Below are 23072 nucleotides of genomic sequence, written 5' to 3'. Positions count from 1 at the left end.
GCATATCATATTGGCACATTCTGACACCCAGTCGTATCATTGTCTCAGAAATGACTACACTTAGTCTTGCTGAGTCATGCAACTGAAATTTAAGAGAAGTTGCAGAGCATATTCAAAATATATATTTATGATTTAGATAAAAAACATATGACCAAAATTATTATCATATTTGTTTGTTTGTTTTGCATAGACTGGTGCCTTCTTTCCCTACATACAACACATAGAGAATTCTAGTATGAAAATGTTGTTTGGTACGTATGGAAAACAAACCAACAAACAGGGGAAGCATATAGTTTGCCAAAACTATCACCTCCACAATCATTCAAGTTCACAGAATCTTTTAAATAAGAAAAACAGTCTGAGCACTGTACATCTTATTTAGTCTTCATTACAGCCTTACAAAATGGTATTGCTTGTATCTTTTCCATACAGATTAGGAAACAAGATATTGGGCAACTTGACCTATTCTCTGAACTCTAGAATCTTGACTTTAGATATCTAAGCTCTTAATCTTTATGCCATAATGTTGAAATGTATCATGAAGTAGCTAGACCCATTCAGAATAACAGGAACAAACAGGTAGACACTGTTCTTTTCCAAAGGGAACTTAGAGTAATGAAAAAAGGCAGACAGGATATTCTCCAGATATTCATTCACATTCATTTAGACACTTAAATATTTAACTATAATTGTGATGAATCTTCCTAAAAGAAGTGCTCCTTTGGGTAGACATCTCTGAGCACATAATATTTCAATTGAGACCTATAATATCTACAGGGAACTAGTGCAGATGGCAAGAAACCAGGCTTAATGAAGAAAATTAAGAAAACAGAGTGAGCCAGGGAAAGTGGGGCAAGATGAACTCAAAAGAAGTAGGCCTTGTTTTTAGGCCTTCCTAACCACATTGAAGGACTTAAATCTCAAGAGTGCTTAAAACACAATCAGATGTTGTCTATCTCATTCCACTGCCTCTCCTGCCCCACCACCCTCCCTTCCCCTCCCTCCCCTTTGCTCTATCCGGAGTTCATCTAATCCTCCCATGCCCGCCCCCCCCCACCCCCACATTATGAATCAGCATCCTTAAATCAGAGAAAATATTCTGCATTTGTTTTTGGGGGATTGGCTAACTTTACTTAGCATTATATTCTCCAATTCCATCCATTTACTGCAAATGCCATGATTTTGTTCTCTTTTACTGCTGAGTAATATTCCATTATGTATATATACCACGTTTTCTTTATCCATTCATCTACTGAAGGGCATCTAGGTTGGATCCAAAGTTTAGCTATTGTGAATTGTGCTGCTATAAATATTGAAGTGGCTGTGTCCTTGTAGTATGCTGTTTTTAAGTCCTTTAGACATAGACTGAGGAGTGGGATAGCTGGGTCAAATGGTGGTTCCATTCCCAGTTTTCCAAGGATTCTCCATACTGCTTTCCCTATTGGCTGCACCAATTTGCAGTCCTACCAGCAGTGTATGAGTGTGCCTTTTCCCCCACATCCTTGCCAACACTTATTGTTGTTGTATTCTTATTAGCTGACTGGGGTAAAATTCTGACTGGGGTGAAATGAAATCTTATAGTAGTTTTGATTTGCATTTCTCTAATTGCTATAGATGTTGAACATTTTTCCATATATTTGTTGATTGATTGTATATCATCTTCTGAGAAGTGTCTGTTCAGTTCCTTGGCCCATTTATTGATGGGGTTATTTGTTTTTGTTTATTTGTTTTTTTTTTTGGTGTTAAGATTTTTGAGTTGGTGTGATTATGTTGTGTACAACCAGAGATATGAAAATTGTGCTCTACATGTGTAATATGAGTTGAAATGTATTCTGCTGTCATACATAACAAATTAGAATAAATTTTTAAAAAGAAATAAAACAGATAAATAATTTTTAAAAAACACAATCAGATGGGCAATTAAACATGATGGCAATGGCTGCAACATGGAAAATGACTGTGGAGGGCACAGGGAGTAGTGAGGAGTTTGGGATGGTCTTGGCAGGGAGAAAGGCAGCCCAGGTTATTGCATGGCTAGCTGAAAACACAAAACTAGCCAAAGACAAATATTTCCCAGGTCTATACAACGGACTCCATCCTCTTTTATGGACAATCTGTAGATTTGTGCTGATATCCATGGTCTCAAAGCAAGACCTTCAAGAAAGCTGTTTTGTCTGTAGAGCCATGATTGCCCCTTCGACCAACACTCTCAAAGAATTAGTTCCAGAAAATTTCCAAATGCATAAATGTTGACATAATCACATTAGTCACCCTTTATCAGGAAATGTTAAATTATTTAAAAATCACATAATAATTTAGCATTTGTTTGAGTGGGTCAATATAACAAGCTATCTTTTTGTAACAGTAGAGGGTATTGTTTTGATATAGGATTATAGCTAACAATTTGTATAAATGCTTTTATTTGGGGGAGATTAAGACTCAAATCTCTATCCTCAGCATCACATAAAAAAATAAATAAAATAAAGATATTGTGTCCAACTAAAACTAAAAAATAAATATTAAAAAAAAGACTCAAATCTCAGTTGGAGAATAGAAGCCAAGCACTTGAAAATATGTATTAATGACTAGGAGAGAAGGAAATTTGGTAGGCAGACATTCAAATCATGTTAAACATACAATATGAAATAAATATTTAGGGTGAGTACTATATAAAAAATTAGAATCTGGTTAAAGAAATATTTGAGGGAGAAAGAAAAAATGAGCATAAGACTTATTGTTCAGAGCTATACTAATACACAGATGCCGTCAGAAGATGTGGCTACCAAGTACTTAAAAGGTGGCTAATTCAAATTGAGATGTGCAAAAATGTAACACACACACACACACACACACACACTCACCAGATTTCAAAGACTGAGGGTGAAAAAAGAATGGAAGGTATCTCATTAATAATAATATTGATTACACATCAAAATGATGGTAACAAATTTAATAATTTCATAAAATTATAAAAAGTCATAAAAATTACATAAAATTTTATTTTATATAAATTATAAATTTTTAATAATTTAAAATGTATAACATTATATTGGTTTAAATAAATCATTAGAATTTATTTCACCTATTTCTTTAGATTTTTTTTAAATGTGATTAATTAAAAACTTAAATTACATATGTAGTTCACATTGGAAATTCTCTTTTAAAACTTCTGATTATTCATAGAAAACTTGAATAATTCTGCAACGTATGCAGAAGTGAGGGAATACAGATTGTATGAAAGATGTTAGATTGTGCCATAGCAAATTACTGGTTTGAGGGTAATTTGGAGGCTGCATAGGGGGAAAAAAAAACTGCTATCAAGTTTCAATTTTTTATTGAATTAGTATGCTATGCAATCTATGAATAATAAAGTACCTACTTTAGTTCAAACATACAGCAAAATTGAGTTTTTCCCGTAAATTTTATGTCTCCTCTAAAATTTGCTAGGTAATGTTAAGAACCCTTTCCTTTGGAACACTTAGCAGAGCAATCCAGGAGAATTCATAGTCAAGCATCTCAAAGTAAAACTGACAGAGGAAGTACTCAATCCTTCAGTCACTAGGCTACATTCTCTGGACTTCTAGATCCATCCATCCATTCATTGCTTTAAAGGTGATGTTGATGGGGAAGGGGGAAATGAAATCAAAATCCTCTGACACTAAAAACCACTTACTTATTTTCAGGGATGCTGGTGAGATTTGAAAGTGATTTATCAGTAATTGAACAAAAAGAGGATATGAACTCAGGATAGACATAGGTGTATATTTCAAAAGAGTCAGTGTTACCTCTTTGTACATTCCAGTCACAATTTCATTTACCCATAAAATTGGATGACACCATATCTAAAACTAGATCCAACTTGAATTCCTGGCTAAGTGTTCTGTGTGTTTTTTAAAAAAGAATCTCCATTTGAATGTACCTCCTACGGAAATAATTCAAATGCAAAATGAGCTGTAGAAAATACCACACTTAAGTGGTGCACATTAGGCAAGCAGGGAGGCAGGTAAGCCTGCTTGGAGGAGTAGATGATATAATTTCCCCCCTTCAATGGTATGGCCCTTCCTCTTTGTTCTCACAAAGCTGTGACCTTTCCATAAATACAACCCCAATCAATCCTGCCACTGGGGACATGGACATCATCAAGGGCAGCCACCAGCATTTTGGGTAAAAACTTTTCTTTAAATGTAAGTTATTTTCCTTTGACCATTTTGTATTGGGATGGATATATGTTCAACTAGCTTATTATGGTCTCTTCAGAAACCTTTAATACTTTATTTATTTATGATCAATCTCTCTTTTTGCCATTTCTCCTGTCTCTTTATCATCACTATGCTGTTTTTTAAGATGGGTGTAGTTTAGTGGTCCTTAAATGAAGATTTATTGTCACCAACACTAAAGAAAACATGTTCCAATCTAACAGGGAATCTCAAAGCAACACTTTCTTATAGATATCATGAATATTGCTTTATGGGTAAGGAAATAAAATTTTAACATGTAAATTTAAAGTATTTTCCACAGTCAGAATGTGCTAATTAATCATTTTACACCCTCTCCCCATCTCTCTCTCATGGTTCTGTTGAGCCCTATTTGAATTTTAGGGTGCAGAATGAGTTAATCATCTAGGGGGCAAGAGGTAAATTCCAGGCTCCCATTCCTGCAAAGTCATACTCTAGGGCAAAATTTGTCTCAAAGGTTTAAACTTTCAAATTATTATTTTTTTTTTCAAATTCTTATTATTTTCTATTTTGTTGTTTATTGCCTAAGTCTTAAGACTTGGAATTATATTTAAGGGCAAATTATGCACCCTTTTGCAAAAAGTTGATGTGTTAAGATAAAAAACAGTCTTTGGGGAGAAAGAAGCAATCAAACAAACAAAAAGACAAACCATTGCTATAGCACACATGTTTTTAATTAAATGAGAACCATTTTCACAGTCAAGAGATGCATGTTTGACCACGTATTTTCAGCCATCTTGATAATTCAGTGGACGGTGGTCAACAAATACTGTGCCCAAGCTGTGACAGAAGTCTTAAATCAAGATATCAGAAATATTAGTTTGTCCAAAAGATTGCCCCTCAACATCATTTTGCCCATATACCTTTCTAGCTCTATTATCATCTAATTTTGTGATTGGGGGTGGGGGATGGAAATAATAATAGATGAATAGAATAGAGGCTACCATTTTATATTTCACAGGGCTAAGGAAGAATTTTCAATTTTTATTTAAATAAATGTCAATATGAATATTAAGCTATATAATAATTACATATGTTACTATTATAGATTTGTCTATGTATAATAATATGGATACGCATTATTGTGCTTAACACATACATGTATTACTAAGTATAATAATACATAATATTTAATAATATGCTGAATACTTATTAAAATAGCAAGATTATATAAGAAGAGCAATGAAACTGCCAAAAAGTTTAGTGTCATTTATTTGTTACAGCTTTGTTTCTATAAAAGCAAAAGAATTGGAAAAATTCCTCAGATTTTAAGCTAACTCTCAAAGTTAAGGAAAGAATATGAGAAATCAATGATATAATAATTTTTTGAGGTTTGAGTTAGTCTATAATCTGTAAAGACCTGAGAAGTTGAACTATACTCATGCTATTTCTACCTTAAATTATGGCAACAAATAAACAAAATAATAATAATAATAATCAGAACTCTCTAGAATCCATTAAAGTTTTGTCAGTAAAGATCATTTTAAAATCAAAAGCCATGAGCAATTCCAAGCAAGTCCATACACCTCTGTCATCACACAATCAATCAGAGCAAAACATAGTGGAGTTTTTCATCAAAGACTGAATGAGTATCCAGTGGTGCGTAACTTTTCCCTGTTTCAACATGCTGAGATCTTTCTTTTGCTCCACATTTATTGAAGTAGCACAGAATTTCCACTTAACTGAAACAGATCTTAGGATTTGGACAAACACTGACCATACCTTTGTTTCTGAAAGAATTTGACAATGAGTCCAAATGAATAGAAGTGAAACTCGTGTGTCATGCTGAGTGGCCACTTAATTTTCTCTATCCTTCATGCTGTGATAAAAGAGACTGAGTTCATGTTTAGTCTCTATAGGTATAAAAAGTGAAGTAGAAAACTGAGCACATGTGCCTCCATTATGTGATATTTCATGTAGAGTTTAGAGGTAAATTGTCTTCATTATTCTCTCAGGCTTCCATTCCTAACCTCATTTAAAGCAGTAGTTAAATGGTTTCTGGGTCAGCAAACACAGCAGTTACTGCCAAAGTTGACAATAGACCAAATACATTTAACATGTGAGTCACTTTCCTCTGCCACATTACTAGCGCCAAACTCCTCTGGTCTCAAGCATCACCAACCAAATTGCTTCATCTTCTCTGTTGAGTGACAGTGATGCATATTCCTGTGAACTACATGGTTGACACTATCACATACATTGCTTCATTGGATCCTCACTGTTAGACTATGGGGTTTGAGGGGTGATACTATTATCTCTGATTTTGTCCATTAGAATCCTGATCTACTTCCCCATTCCATGCACTGGTTTGAAAATGTTACTGAACACTCCCCACAAGGACAGTGGAAATATGAATGATTCAGCCAAAGTGGTTACTAGGCATTATGTAGACCACAATTTCCCAATATGCAAACTGTATCATGACACTGTGTTTGCCAAGGAGACGCCTTGGGTGAGGCACAGTCCAAGTTTTCCTCATTTCCACAAGCTTCCTGTTTCTCATCTCTCTAGTTTCTAACAGTTACTGCAACCATATCTTACTCTTCAGCCTGATGTCAAAAGCAAAAATTCAGAAGTTCCTCATCAATCAGGAGTCCTTGGGAGCAGGTGAAGCTCACCTAAGTAGGTAAGATGGAGATTTTATCACAACTGGGAGGCCAGATGGCAATGGCTCTCAGATGCAAGAGCTCTGAGGAGAGGCTGCCTTCCTACCCAGCCTAGACCTGTCACCGGCGTATTTTGTATTCTTGACTAGGAATTAAATCTCTCAAAGCTTTTGTTTTGTTTTGTTTTAATTGAAAAAATGGAGAGTATTGGTACCAGCTTCATGGAGATTTTCTAGCTTTAACTTATGAAGCTCCGAGGACAATGCCTAGCATAAGGTAAGCACTTACCATTAGCTACTAATAGTCTCAAAGCAGTGTTTAGATTATATAACATTTACAGATATAAAATCATCTACATCTCAGTAGCAAATGTATTAAAAGCTATTTTGCTTCAAAAGTAAACTGTTAAGTTTTGTAAATCAGACATGGTTTTGTTACAGTAAAAGCTCTCTGGTATTAGTCCCTGACTTATTCTTAGAAAAACAAAAATAATAAAAACATTTATTAAGGACTTACACTGCACTGGGTGTGTTATTTATATTATGTCACTTAGCCCTCCCTATACCACTCTGAAATAGTTTACATTATTATCTTTATGATACTGACAAACAAAAAGACAAAGTTACAAAATAACTTGCCCAAGGTCAAAAATCTTGCTTGTGGTGAGGCTGGATTTCAAGTTCAGGCCAGTTGACTGCAACACACTCAGATGATGAGCAAGCTACTCTCTTACTGGTGTCAGCTTGCTTTTGAAATTGCTTTTGAACCATGGCAAGAAAGTGAGGTACACATGGACATGTGCAAGATTATTCCTCTGGATGTCCACATATGACATAGTCATAGCATGAGAAGCTGATCATAGCTTGTTTGTTGGCAAAAGCTTCATCAATTCAAGATTCTTGGTTGCTTTGTGGGATTCTGGTCTACCCTAAAGACACCTCTACTTTCACTGTGCTGTGATGTGGAAACTTGTCCTATAAATCATTAGGAATTCAGGCACCTCACAGATGAACAATGACTTAAAATAAATTTAAAAAATGATTAAAATAAGAGCAAAAAAAAAGCCTCCGTGCTAAATTGAATTCATTCCCTTTTAAGAACTGGACTATGTCAAGACAGTTTCTATGTGCAAAAGTAGATTAATAGTACTTGGAGTTAGTTCATTTTATCTGTTGTCTTCCAAACATTATCAGTGTTCCCAGGATCTTACTCCAGTTTCCATTAGGGCACTGTTTTTATTTCACAAGTCAAGATTGATGGATGCAATAAATCTGTGAATGTTAAATGTTTTCTGCCAGGCATTCCTGTGATGTGGCTGTTTTTAACAACGGTTTGTTTGATTTGTGGATCATTAAATGCTGGTGGATTCTTGAATTTGGAAAATAAAGTGAATCCTGAAGTGTGGATGAACACTGTAAGTCAAGAGCAATTCCAAAGAACATCAAATAAAGCAGGATTAGTGGGTGGTGGGAAAAAATCTCTGATAAGATAAACAGGTGGATGGTTTTTAACAACTCTAGAAGGGTCAAGCTAGGTAGATCTGCTCCTTCAGTTGAATAATTAATATTTTCTACCAGTAATACAAAGTAGAATTTTATTGTATTATATACACCAACTCTTGTTCTCAATGTATACTTTAAGAATATTAAGCCATTTGGGTGATGTATGAGACTGCCTTCTACTAGTCTATAGTTTTACCATTTTTAAACCAAGAAAGGTTTCTAATGACAAGTGACTGGAAAATATAGCTTTGTCAGAAAGAATGTGTCAATGATGAATATCACTCCACTCAAAATTTGCCTGAACTAGATATTATATAACATTCTACTTGTTTCTTTTGTTTTGCTTTGTTTTTTTTTTATTTTTAGTTTTTTAGGTACCGAGTATTTAACCCAGGTGTGCTCTACCCATGAGCCACATCCCCAGCCCCTTTTATTTTATTATTTTACTTTATTTCATTTTTTTGTCAGGGTCTCACTAAGTTGTTCAAATTGGCCTTGAATTTATAATCCTCCTCCCTTAACCTCCCAAGTAGCTGGAATTACAGGAGGATGCCACCACACCTGAACTATTTTTATTAAGACTTAATTTTATGGTTACTTGTGGCTGAAGATTTTACATACTCCACCCCAATAAGATGCACTAGGTGCTTTGTTCTAGTTCCTTTTGATGTCATTCAGAGAAGAAGTTTAGTGGATGGCTGTCTTTTCTCTGGGCAGAGTGAAATCATCACCTACAATGGCTACCCCAGCGAAGAGTATGAAGTCACCACTGCAGATGGGTACATACTCAGCATCAACAGGATTCCCTGTGGAAGACGGCATGCTAGGAGCACAGGTACAAGATACGCGTCTGCTGAGAAGGGACTGCATGTGCCTGAAATGTAAAGCTGGATATTCATAAAGAGAGTACTTTATCAAAATTTGTTTGAATTATTGGGGTGGTCTCTAAAAAAGACTCCTTCTTTTGACTCTAATTCTTCAAAAACAGATAAAAGCCTAAAAATACCAAAGGCATGAGCAATCTTACTCAGAGCCACTGGGGTTGTTTCTTAGGTTGGAAATGCCAAGGTGGAGCCTACATTTTGTTAGGTCATTCCTGATTCCTCATATGTCCCAGGATATTGAATTTCCTCATTGTTGGAAGAGGTTTTTCTGGGTGGAAAGAAATTGACTCCAGTGGGGTACCCAGACAAGCTTCCTTTGCTCCCACTAAGATCCATGATCCTTTCTCTGCGGAGTAAAACATCAAGTTAAATGACAGTAGCACTTCTGGGAAATTTTACCAGGAAGGATAACCAATATTCACATGCCCCTTGGCCTAAGGGACGGATTATGAATAGGAACAGCCCAATGTTGTAAAATGAGGCCTGAATTGTAGAATGAGGAGCCAAGCATGCAGAAGCCTGGGATAGTGCTTCTTAAAAATGAACTATAACTGCACAGGCTTTCAGAAGGGAAAAATAAGAGTAAGCAAAATACATGCAGAGACTCAAAGGCAAGTCACTTATTGGCAGATGCTTACCATGTTGCTTCTGCCTGGTTTCTCCCATCACCACTTTTAAGTGACAGCTAAAATCACTTTGTTTGACACTCTAAGAAAAAAATAATTTATAATAAATATTTAAAACTAATTGATAATTAATAAATAATACTGAATAAATAAATTCAAGAGTTTCAGAATGAAAAAGGGGAGTGGGATATAGATATTTCTCCCAGATAAAGTATGGGATTTCCAGTTAGATTTGAAAGCAAAATAAGCAACAAATAGGTTTTTTTGAATTTCCAATTTAGGCTGTGCTTGTACCAAAGAAATTATTTGTTGTTATCATGATTTCAAATTTAATAGTGCACCCTGCATCTCTTTGTTTACTTTGGGGTTTGTCTTTTACTAAATATGGGCAATAACAGGCTTGAGGGCAAGGAAACTATGAAATAAAAAAGGAGGAAAAATCTTATAGAAAAAAAGTTTGCTTAAGGACAGAGAATTTTGGAAACATTTGTAGCTAAAAACCATTTATTTTCTGTGTTATTCTAAATAATTTAAATCTGTTAAAACCTCCAGCAACCCAGTAGTCACCATTTTACAGATGATGAAACTGAGGCACCACAGATTATGTAACAAGCCCATAGTCACACAAATAACCAAGACACAGAACCAGGACTCCAGGCAGCCACTGAATTAAGGTTACTGTTCTGCATTGTTCGCCCTGGTTCTTCCTGCAAACTTTCCCTTATGAATTTGGGAGTTGAAAGAAAGATAAGCTAATTCTACTTATTAATTATTAATTCTTTAAATATAAACACTACTGTTGTAGTTTGCCAATGTTCTCCAGTGAGGAGAGGCTGGAGTTTGAAATAACTTACAAGTGCTTATTTATGCTCTCCTCCTCTTCCTCCCTGGAAGAGATGTAGGGATCCATTAAGCATGATATATTGTGCATCTTTATAAGCCACGTGCAGAACCTATGTTTACAGATGCTTCTCAACTTAGCATGGGATTATGTACTGATAAAATCAACTTAAAAATTTAAAGTAGCATAAGAAAAAGTGAATTTAAAACACCTGACCTACTGAACACCATAGCTCCACGACACAGTGCACTGTGTAGTATGGATCATTTATCCACATGATCACATGCCTGTCTGGGAGCTGATGGTCATTGCCATCACTGACCAGCATCTTCAGAGTATTATATAATATATTTCTGGCCTAGAAAAAGATCAAAATTCAAAATTTGAAGTATGATTTATATTGAATACATATCAGTTTTGCACATGGGAAGGTTGAAAACAGTAAGTCAAGCCATCATAAATTGGTGACCATTTGTAAATGAACACATAAAAACAGAGCAGTTACAATTATCTGTTGGAATGAGACAGAATCAAGTTTGTCTCTTCTCTGTACTTTTGTGAGTTGAAAGACCTGCTGGGAAAATCACTTATCTTCCCTAAGCCTTGTTTTCCACATCTTTAAAATAGCAACTACTTTCAAAAGTTATTATAAGAGTTTAATAAGCTAATTCATGTAAATCATTCTACCTAGCTCCAGGTACAAAGTTTGTGCTCAAGAAATTGAAGTTATATGATTATAATTCTCTGCACCAATGATAGGGAGAAAAGCATATTCTGTTTATGTCTTCTATTCTTGGCATGTATTTGTGTGTGGTGTGTGTTGCTATCATGTTTGGACATACTTTATTTATCACAGATTCTTCTTGATTTCTGTCTTTGTACCACCGTCACAGGTCCCCGGCCAGTTGTGTACTTGCAGCATGCCCTGTTTTCAGACACTGCCTACTGGCTTGAGAATTATGCCAATGGAAGCCTTGGATTCCTTCTAGCAGATGCAGGTTACGACGTATGGATGGGAAATAGCCGGGGGAACACTTGGTCAAGAAGACACAAAACACTCTCAGAAAATGAAGAGAAATTCTGGGCCTTTAGGTATACTATATCTAAGAAAAACAAGTTGGAGGCAATTTCTTGAAATATATAATAGTATGGATGGTATTAATAATAGTCTATAATGCTTGAAGTCATGAAGCTCCTCATCATTTCTACTGACATCTTAAATTGTAAGAATCTTTCATTTTGACTGATTCTTCCACAGGCAAATCGTGTCAGTTAAACAAGATCATCTGACATTCCAATTCAATCTGACTATACTTTATAAATATGTTCAAGGGACAACTCAGAATACTCCTATGACCCATGCATGCATTCATTCAACCAATATTTATGAAGTGCCTACTGTATGCACTATCTTATGCCCTGAGCATTCAAATCTATTCAGATCAAATCCCTGGCCTCATGAAGCTTGTATTTATTCTAATGGCATTTTTATAAATCTTTTCCTAGACAGCCAATCAATTTTGCAAAGATGATGTGTATTAATACTGTATTTATTTTAAAAACACTGTTCTGAGATTGAACAGAATACAATTTTCAGGAAAATTTCAATATAAAATTTTCAAAACAGTATTAATGGTCAATGAGAATATTTTAATATGTTGTCTGTTTCTTTTAATGGAAGTGTTTCTCTGCTACCAGATGATAAGCTGGTGCCTACAATAGCTTGCCCTTCCTCAAACTTAAGCTCCCTATTGGTTTGCTGCTAGAATAGACCATGTGTTCCTATATTCTTGAATATTAATGAAATATTAAGCACCCAGTGACAGGCTGAGAGGAGAAGGAGGATAGAATAAATTATTAGGGCTAGAGCTCTGTGGAAGGTGCTAGTCAGGAAGCATTTCATGTCACCAGTCCTTGACTGGGAACTTGGTGATAAATGTACTTGAAGGCATTACAAAATTCCACTTATACTTGGTAGTATCAATTTAGAGATCTCCTCATATATGCTTTTAATAAGCAGGTCTCTAGCTCATGGTGTACCTGACAATATAACAGGCCTTTTCATTAATGCTGGTTGGACTGGTACTATAGAACTTTTGTATATATTGAATATATAGAAAGAAGTACTAATAATAGCAACATCTGATCAAGTGCCTACCAATAGTCAGGTCATTTCTTTCACACTATGCAACGCCTAGAGCAGCCCTGGAAACCAGGACCTATCCTGTTCATTTCTCAAATGAGGAAGTTTAGGCTCAGGGCATTTCAGGAACTTATCAAAAGTGACTCAGCTAGTGAATGATAGGACCATAACTGACAACAGTCCTGTTTCCAAAAGTGAGTATTACATAGCCCTAGGAGTCTTGAATCCCATGGGATTGTCAGAAGCAGAGACATGCAAACTATATGGGGAAAGGGAAGACAAAGGAAAGCAAGAGAACAGAATGAAGAATAAGACTGAACTTTAGATAGCATCCCCAAGTCTTACAAGCACTTCTGTTATTAGGAAGTAACCTGTAAATCAAGACAAAAGCTACAATGGTCTACACTTATATTGGGTAAGTAATGAGATATCCACTGACTAAGTAGACAGCACAGAATTCTGGGTGTAAAAAAAGAAGTGGGAAAGTGTCTGAGTTTTAAACTTACAGTTTCAAGTATTTATAAGCCCTTGTTTTATTTTGCAGTTTTGATGAAATGGCCAAATACGACCTCCCAGGAATAATAGATTTCATTGTGAATAAAACTGGTCAGGAAAAGTTGTATTTCATTGGACATTCACTCGGCACTACCATAGGTATGCTAACAAGGACCAGTGTTATTAGAATCTTATGGGAATATGCCTTTAAACTGGAATAGAGTAACTGCTATTTATAGTGCCCTTAATACTATGTCCTGTGCTGGGAACAACCCTCACGCTCTGAGTGGCTGTGAACCTCCAGTCCAGAGACAGGCAGCATGTCCAGCAAACTTTTCCTCAATTTTGGGTCATAGCCACACATCTGTAATGATGTTGTAATTTTCCACAAATAATCACGTGCCCTCAATCCAGTGAGGAAATTCTAAAGAATAAGTTTCTAGATTTCCTCTGAGCTGAAAAACTGAAGCATAGTATCATGAAATATCTCTGAGAAATGATAAATATAAACCAATGGGGTCTTCCTTACAACCCAGATTGGATTGAAATAAAATAAAAGGGAGAGGATCATATTTAATTTAAACAAGTTTAAAAGATAAGATCTCATTTGTTTGTGGATTGGACACAAAAGCTTATTGTGATAAATTAACTGAGCTAATATGCTCAGCATATTATCTAATATTCATCTAATAACAAATGTAAACAGTATAGATATTTATAATTTAAAAAATCACCTTCTTTTAAAAAATGTATACCTTAATGATTGTCAAGATTTTTTGGAAAGAAATCAGTAATCTAGTTCCAAGTAAAAGTTTAAAAGAGGCCAAGCGTAGTGGCACATGCCTGTAATCCCAGTGGCTTGGGAGGCTGAGGCAGGAGGATCATGAGTTCAAAGCCAGCCTCAACAAAAGTGAGGTGCTAAGCAACTCATTAAGACCCTGTCTCTAAATAAAATACAAAATAGGGCTGGAGGTGTAGCTCAGTGGTTGAGTGCCCCTGAGTTCAATCCCTGGTACCCATCAAAAAAAATTAAAGAAACTACTAATAAAAATTTCAATTTGTTAAGTTTCTAATTTTAAGATAATAATTCATGCAAAATGCACAATTTGGGTGAAACTATGGAAGAAACAATAAATCTTGTTACCTTATTTCCACAAACACCACCATCAACATCGATAACAAACAGATACAGAGCATTACTTTATAATGACAGTTTACAAGCTTGAAACAGTCAGGGAGATCGAAGCACACAGACCAAAAGAATATCAAAGAACTGCTAGGAGAGCCCAAGAAATGCTACTGAGAGGTGAATAATTTTACCATAATTTCTAGTGCCTATTGAGCACTGATTATGTGTAAGACCTTATGTTCAGTGCTTTTTCTCCCTCTAATCTTCTGAACAACTCTACTGTTATTATCTCCATCTCATACAAGAGGAAACAGATGTTCAGAGAAACTGAGTTTCCTAAGGTCTCTGAGCACATAGAGACAGAACATAGATTCAAACCAAGTCAGTCGGCCTTCACCAACAGAGGGTCTGGGCACTGTGGAGAGAGGATGTACAGAGGAGAATGACTTGAGTTGGATCTGGGAAAGTGAGACTTAGATATACTCTTACATTTAATCTGCAGAGAATACAGAGAATATGACCATCAGTGCTCTGCACTATACCGAGGGCATGAAATGTTTCAGTGAGCACTGTTTGTATTTTGGACAGAGCAACTTTGTCACATGGGAAGGATCCACTGTTGGTAGGACATTTAGCAATCCAAGTCCCAGGCCCACTAAATGTCAGTATGGCTTCCAAATTAGTGTAACCACCAGAAAACTCACCTGTATACGTTTTCAAAAACCCTCTGGCAGAAGTATTTCCCCTTGTTCAGAGTTGTTGACTCAATTGTTTAATCAATTGTCCAGTTTTTCCCCCACTGGACAAAATAGTTTTAACCTTTTAGTAAGCATCTCTGTGTGCCATCCACCCACCCCGCTTCCAGCAGAGGCCCAGGAAATCACCTCATGAAATCAAAGTACACAGGTACCCTTCGTAGTCTTTTTAGCCTAGTGATGATCTCCACCATCATCCTCACAGGGATACTGTTGAAAGAGCAGAACCAATGGAAGGACTAGGTCCTTACTGGGACCATAGTGGACCCAACAAAAGCCCCTTCCATGTTGGAAGCTGGAAAGAGTCTGAGTTATTGGTGAGCATCCAGCAAGACACTGGAGCAAAGAAATCTTACTCTATAGTGAGAAAGAAATCCTATGGAATAGCTGGATAATATTGTGGATGAACCAATTAATGCATGTTTTGTGGACTGATTATTTTCTTTCATAAGCTCTGTGACTCATTGCTCATCTCAGAGTTGGGGGTAAAATGATTCTCCCCATAATTCACCCCATGCTTGGGAGGTGAGACTGAGTACAGTTCACCCAGCTATTAGTAGATGCTTCAGCAGCCTCCCCCTCCCCCTTCACCTACCAGGTACTCCATATCCACAACCAAATTAAATTGTCCATCAATGGAATAAAAGAAAGGGGGACTTGGGAGTAGAAAGAACTGAAGGCAGATTATCTTTGCAGAAAAAAATCCCACTTCATCCACAAAATTGTTGCAATAGAAGGACAAAGGAAATGAATAAATAGATCCCCACCTTTGCTGGTAGAAATATTGCCTATGTATTTTTAATTTTTACAAGATTATCTTGTCTCTATTCTCCCAGGATTTGTAGCCTTTTCCACCATTCCCGAACTGGCACAAAGAATCAAAATGAATTTTGCCCTGAGTCCTGTGGTCTCATTCAGATACCCCACAAGCATTTTTACCAGTTTTTTTCTACTTCCAAATTCCATAATCAAGGTAGGCTTCTCCTTTTGCCAAAATTTACCTGAGGATCTCATTTGGGATCATAGATCTTTATTAGCTTTAAATCTATTATGAAGTAAAGTAAGAACTCTAAGTAAATAAAATCTAAGACTCCATGAACATGTGCTTGTGAATGTGTGTATTGTGTGTGCACCTGTGTGTGCCATGGTATCTACAGGTCCCACACAATATATACTGTACCCAGTCACAGAGCTGAGTACATGCCAAAATCTCAGTCTGAGCTGAGTGCTATATTCATAGAGAGTCTTCTCACAAGTTTTCTTGTTCTATTTATTTGGGCAGGTCAATGAATTCACAATGTCCAATTAGAAGACACTCTTCAAATTATGTATGATCATGGATGTCCTCGTTTAGATGTTAGATAAGCCTAACATGATTTTTTTCCATATGGGAGCTTGCTCTAATTTATTAAAGTAACATTCCAAAGCCTCGGTGTCTTACAGCTCATGTATTTATTCAAGTATTTATTGGTATTATTTGAGGGATGAAAAGGTTCTGTAATTGACAATTATAGATTTGAAATTTTATTCACTAAATCGTTGTTCTGTATTTTGCTTGTTTTTGTTTTTCCATGAAGGTCATGTACACAAAGAGCATATATTTTTAAAAGGTTGCCCTTTCAATTTGGGGCAATGGTAAAAAATGGATTTGGGCTAAAATGAAGTCAAGGGAGACTATTTAGAATATCATAATAATTCACTTATAAAAAGATGAGACCCAGATTTGGAGTAGAGTAGTAGGAATGGGAAAAAATATTAATGAGCTAACATAAGGAGGAACTTCTATTAGGCCTAATGATTCATTTGATACAGTTTTATTCTATTGTTTACTGTGAGCACAGTGAGGTGACATCCCCTTTGTAGGGTTGGTAGTTTTTTTCAAAATGTGTTGACATCAGTTAATCATGAATGTTACCTCCATTTGGGCAGGGTTAAGTAAACTAATCTGTCAAATTCAGAGGCAGATATATTTATAAATAAACCAGTTTTATACATGTGTTGCTATTTTATAGATCAGAAGTCAACCTAATAATGTCCCTGGGTTATCTTAGTTCACATTCTGTACTGTCAAAATTCCTGCCATTTTAAGTCCTATTGTCTGGCTCCCCGCTGCCTTTGACTACCTCCAGAAGCTTATTTTTCCAAGACTTTGAAGTTTTTAGCTATGCTGTCTTTGTGACGTCATCACAAAACTTCGATGTTCAGTGGCATCTTCTCTTTGGTACTACATTCTGTACTTTACATGGTGACAGCTGACTAATCCAGGACAGCACAAGAAAGCCAACGTGTACATGAGTAATATGAAAAACCTGCTTTTCCTTTCTAGTCAGTATAATGTTTCACCTTAAGAAAAAAAAAAAAGTCCCATTTCTCTTATCAATAAATGAGGAATGATGGCAATTTCTGATTAGACAGAAAATAGGAAGCTTCACCATGAAGAACTAAAATTGAGGTGAAGATTCCTTACTGCTGACTCCCTGTAAATAACATTTAATAATCTTCCTCATTTGGAAGTGAATTCCCAAGTCATTTTTCCTGAGCAACTTGGTTTCCTGGACTAAAACAGCAAATGATCCTCCACTATGATGCATTTCTACAATGAAGGTATTTTCAAGAAGTCTGAATGTGGATCTTTTTTTTTTTTTTTTTTAAAGAGAGAGTGAGGAGAGAGAGAGAGAGAGAGAGAGAGAGAGAGAGAGAGAGAGAGAGAGAGAATTTTAACATTTTATTTCTTAGTTTTCGGCAGACACAACATCTTTGTTGGTATGTGGTGCTGAGGATCCAACCCGGGCCGCGTGCATGCTAGACAGGCGCGCTACCGCTTGAGCCACATCCCCAGCCCCCTGAATGTGGATCTTGAAAAGATAATTGATTTTTATTTTTACAGGCTATGTTTGGTACTAAAGGTTTCTTTTTAGAAGATAAGACCAAGAAGACACCTTCTACCAAAATCTGCAACAATAAAATACTCTGGGTGATATGTAGTGAATTTATGTCCTTATGGGCTGGAAACAACAAGAAAAATATGAATGTGGTATGTATAATAATTTTGGAGCCATTTAATGCTTGAAGAAATCCCAGCTTTCCTGTGACTCATTCTTATCCATGTATTACACTATAGTTTATATGGTCCTTTAAAGGCACCTTTAAAGGCAGATATTTGCTATGCATAGCTGATTAGATACTCCATGGACCTTACATGTAAGGACTATGGAAGGGAAAGGCAGCTGCATCCTTCCATCCCTGGTCAAAGTTAGGAGCGTGGATGTTCTATGATGAGTAATAGATTTTCACCTGTTCACAATCAGCCACAATGTACTACAGTTAACATGTATTTATTGCATTTGAATATGTTGAGTTATAAAATGAAATCCTAGAAAAGGATGAAAGCATTGTTCTCATTTCATATGTGCCTTCCTGTATGAGTGACTGTGGTTTCAAATAAAACTCACCACTTAAGTTGGAAAAATCTCAGATAGTATGGGAGATAGAATCCCCTTTCTATGAAGAAGCAGTAGTCCATTTTAAATCAAATCTTTGTTTCCTGTTATTGAGAATTCAAAAAGGAGGAAGAGGTGAGCAATTTCCATTCACAGATTAGTGTGGTTGAATAGTTTTCTCTGCTGTATTCTAATTATCAGCCAATGAGTGTGTTATAGTGAACTCAGTCCCAAGATATCTATTTTCCACAAGCCAGTCCATCCCTATGCTTGTAGAAGCTAAATTATGTTAAGTTGAAACTCATGAGGAACCATTGTTCAAAGCCTGTTTTTTTCCAGAAGTACAGATTTTTAAATTTCCCTTGAATGAGTGCATTATATTCTAAGACATATAATTACAATTACTCTTTGATCTCTATAATTTTCATCCTTAGGATGTTTACAGAGATTGAAGTACTCTTTGGAAAGAATTGACTTTTAGTTTTACTTTTACTCCCATAAGAGCCTAGCCAGTTTGTAATATTTTTAATATATTCATTTAGGAGAAGTGAAAACAGAAACTCAGAGATACTCCATAACTTGACCAAGGTCATAGAGCTGATAATGAACAACATGGGTCTGAAATCCAGGTTTTATGCCTCTTGATCTGTGACAGTGCACATGTGTGCACATGCACATACCAACGTGCTCTTGCACATAACACCTTCCCTGGTTTCTGAGCTCCTTAATGTCCATCACACCTGATTCTACTTCAAAATAAGTGAATTACCCTGCATATTCAGAGCTGGCGAAGGTTTGCTGTCCAGCAGCCCATCCTACTAGTCAACCTATGGTTCACTCACATTCAAGTTCCTGACATCAATATGGGTTTATTTAGATGATTCTCCCTCATCATTTTCAAAACACCAGTATTGATCATTAATTCCTGCTTTTGAAATGCATAGTTCATTTCATTGGGTGATTGTTGCTGTAACATGGGTTTGATTTCTCTTAGAGTCGAATGGATGTGTACCTATCCCATGCTCCCACTGGATCATCAATACAGAACATACTGCATTTAAAACAGGTAGAGTCCTTGTCGTGGGAAACCACACCAAACCTTACTCTCATTATAGATAAATGGACAGAGTTCACTCTCAGACTCACCTAAGAACTTAGCAACTTGCTTTCAATTTGTCCTTGTTGCCTCCTTCCTGTTTTGATTTCCCTAGATTTACAAAGAAGGTGGGGAGGTTTATAGTGCAGACCAACTAGATGACATAAATGAATCCCATCTTAAATCAAAACAAATAAAGTAGTCCCTGAGTTTAAGTTAAGAGTTAAATTGAGAGGGCCTCAGAAGAGCTGCAACCTTTCCAGAGAGAGAAAAATCTGGGATTTGACTTCCTTCTACAGAGACTTGGTTTTTCATTAGTTTTTCCTGTAAACAAAAGAAGACCATTGTTTCCCTTTCAATAGAAAAGACACAATTTTTCATGATAATAGTAAGATATACATTCTTCTGGTGATCCAGGGGCCTTGTTTTCTTCCCAGTGTTTTTCTCAAATTTGCTATTGGAACTCATGATTCTTATCCTAAATATTCTTTTTCTAAAACACATTTATTTCAGCTTTACCGATCTGAAGAATTCAGAGCTTATGACTGGGGAAGTGAAGCTGAAAATATACTTCATTATAATCAGGTAAGCTACTGAGAATGACCCCAGGAGGGGATTTTGAGAAGTTTTAATATGAAATTATTTACGAGTAAGAAGAATTCTACCTGCTAATTGGTGACATTTATGCTGATGAGAGTTTTATGAAATAAATATCTAATTTTAATCTGTATTCATTTTAGAATTTTTAGGAGATAAAAGGGATACATATAAAGAAAGTAAAATCATTTGCATCCTACCACCCAGAAGTAACTGGATGTATTAATGATCTGACATATTTATTCTGTTTTTTTCAGGATCATGTTGGTTTGTACAACTTTTAATCTTGCTTCTTCATTTTAAATTATAGCAAGATAACCAATGTTACTGATAGCTTTTTTTTTTCAAAATATATTTTGTAGGGGGAAATACATTTATTCATACATAGCAGAAAGTATGAATTTCATTTTGCTTTAGTTCCTCTTTTTTATTCAATTTCTGAATATTGATCTCATATTTTACTATCTTTTTGTATAAGAACATTTTAAAGTATTGGGTTTTCCAAATATGCAATAAAGTTATCTTGGAATAATAAGTTTCTGAGATATATATATATATATATATATATATATATATATATATATATTTGTGTGTGTGTGTAATTTTAATGGGAGCATAATAATGGAAATTGTTTCAGAAAAACTTTGACAGAATACATACACATTTTTTTTAATATCATTAGGGGAAAAACTAAGATTCCACATGAAAGTTAAAAAGCTTTATTTAACATTTAAGAATTGGATCATGAGGCATCTTTTTCCATATAACTTTACATATCAAAATTTGTAGACTCATTTAGCACTTCATTTGAAATCTCTCCCTTTACAATCTTTCTATTCTCAGTCAGGGATTGGGCTTCTAAATATGAACTAAGCACATTAAATTAAATTTTCCAATGTCTTCCCAGACTATCTTTAAAGACTTTTTGCTAGTGCAAACACATATCAATTAAGTTGTTTCTCAGGATCAAAACAATTAGCCCAGTCACTTTCTGAGCAATGAAATAAATTGTTAGAGGAATAAGATTCTACTAACCTCTTAAGACAATTACAAGAGGTAAACTATATCATTGAAGTCAACTTTATTACATTCCCCTAGAGAAACTAGTCTGTACTAGCTTCAGCTTGCTTTCCCTCAAGTCCCCAGTTTGATCTCTGTTCCCACATTACGTGTTATTGAGTGTTAGAGGATCAACCTAGTGCCACGAGTGTAGGACTTTCCCTCCATCTCATTCCCCAATGTTTTCTCACCTGGAAGAGAATCTGGCACGTCCAGAGCCCTTAATACCTATGTGTTGCTTAAATGAACTTTACCTGCACCCAAATATCTCTGTCTTCCTAATTTTTCCCCTCTTTTCTCTATTAGGAAGATAATCTGCTTCTGTGTCCTTTTCCCTATATCTTCTTACCTCCTCTTCCTAAAGTTTTGGTGTATAAAGTTATATGGAAAAATATACCTTGGGATCCAGTTCTTACCTCCCGTTCCTCCTGGTTGCTCTTATTATCTTACATGAACTCCTGTCCTTTATGAAAAAGAGCAAACAAACCTTCTCTTAACCTGTCAATTCTATCTAGCTGTCATCAGTCCTTCACTGTTTCTATTAACATTTTTCAATATTCAAGAGGGCTTCTTTCCCTCTTTGGCTCACTCCTTAACCTTGGAAAATGCAGTTTCATTCTTTATCTTTCTATTATAAGTACTCTATTAAGTCACTTTCAGCTTTTAATTGCCATCCATCTCATTCACCAGTGTTTTGTTTTGTTTTGTTTTCATTTTGAGGCAGGTTATCACTAAGTTACCTAGACTAGCCTCAAATTTGTGATCCTCCTTTGTCAGCCTCCCAAATCACTGGCATTACAGTTATATACTACGATGACCGGTTGACTCCTCTTTTTTGAAGCCCCCAGTTAGAAACAATTTCTTCTTTCTTTTCACTTCCATTGCCTTTCAGGGGTGTTTTATGGCATGCAGCAGACACTACTTTACATTCAGATGTTTGTTTAGCTGCCGTATCTTTCTTGCTCCTCTGCGCTCCTTGAAGGTGGGGACAGTAGAGTATCTTCTTACCTCCCTCATTGCCTCACAGAGCTATGATGATGGCAGACACTCCTTTAACAGCCTTCCCATTTATTGGAGTTCAGCTGCTGCTATGAGACGCCTCCTCTCATGAATGCCTTTTCTTTCTCTTTCACAGAGTCGTCCCCCACTGTATGACTTGACTGCCATGAAAGTGCCCACTGCTATTTGGGCTGGTGGACATGACACGCTTATAACGCCAAAGGACATTGACAGGATACTCCCCCAAATTAGGAATCTTCGTTACTTCAAACTATTGCCAGAGTGGAACCACTTTGATTTCATCTGGGGCCTCGATGCCCCGCAACGGGTATACAATAAGATCATAGCTTTGATGAAAGAATATCTCTAAATCTAATGCATCTACTTTTCAGTTCAAAATTTCTTCCAAGCCCCTAAGAAGCCTTAGGAGAAATATTAATGAACAGTGAGATCGCCCCCACCACCCTTGCTGCTATTGCCAAGGTGTTCCCTTCTCTGGGCATCCCAACTAGGGATTACTTGAACTGCGCCACTCTTTTCTTTAAGAGATGTTTGCATCTGAAATCTCAGGATCCTACTCTCTTTTAATCCAAGATGATCTACTAAGCACGTCTCTATTAAATGTACAATTGAGAGGCTAGGTGAAGAGGATTTTCTTTGCCCTA

At 36.1% G+C, this 23072-nt stretch overlaps 1 protein-coding gene across 1 annotated transcript; it reads left to right on the top strand.

Moving 5' to 3' along the window:
• Positions 1-1935: 1935 nt before the first annotated feature.
• Positions 1936-22777, top strand: Lipn (lipase family member N). The gene is made up of 11 exons (XM_026408961.2): positions 1936-2077; positions 6747-6857; positions 8140-8255; positions 9061-9178; positions 11588-11786; positions 13382-13491; positions 16053-16189; positions 18104-18250; positions 19651-19722; positions 20266-20337; positions 22544-22777. The coding sequence occupies exons 1-11, from the start codon at positions 1936-1938 to the stop codon at positions 22775-22777; spliced, it is 1458 nt and encodes a 485-aa protein (XP_026264746.2).
• Positions 22778-23072: the final 295 nt, after the last annotated feature.

Source organism: Urocitellus parryii, chromosome 5, assembly GCF_045843805.1.
Source record: "Urocitellus parryii isolate mUroPar1 chromosome 5, mUroPar1.hap1, whole genome shotgun sequence".
Taxonomy (NCBI): Eukaryota; Metazoa; Chordata; class Mammalia; order Rodentia; family Sciuridae; genus Urocitellus; species Urocitellus parryii.
Note: the sequence above shows the minus strand (reverse complement) of the source record. Positions and strands in the feature narration are given on the sequence as shown.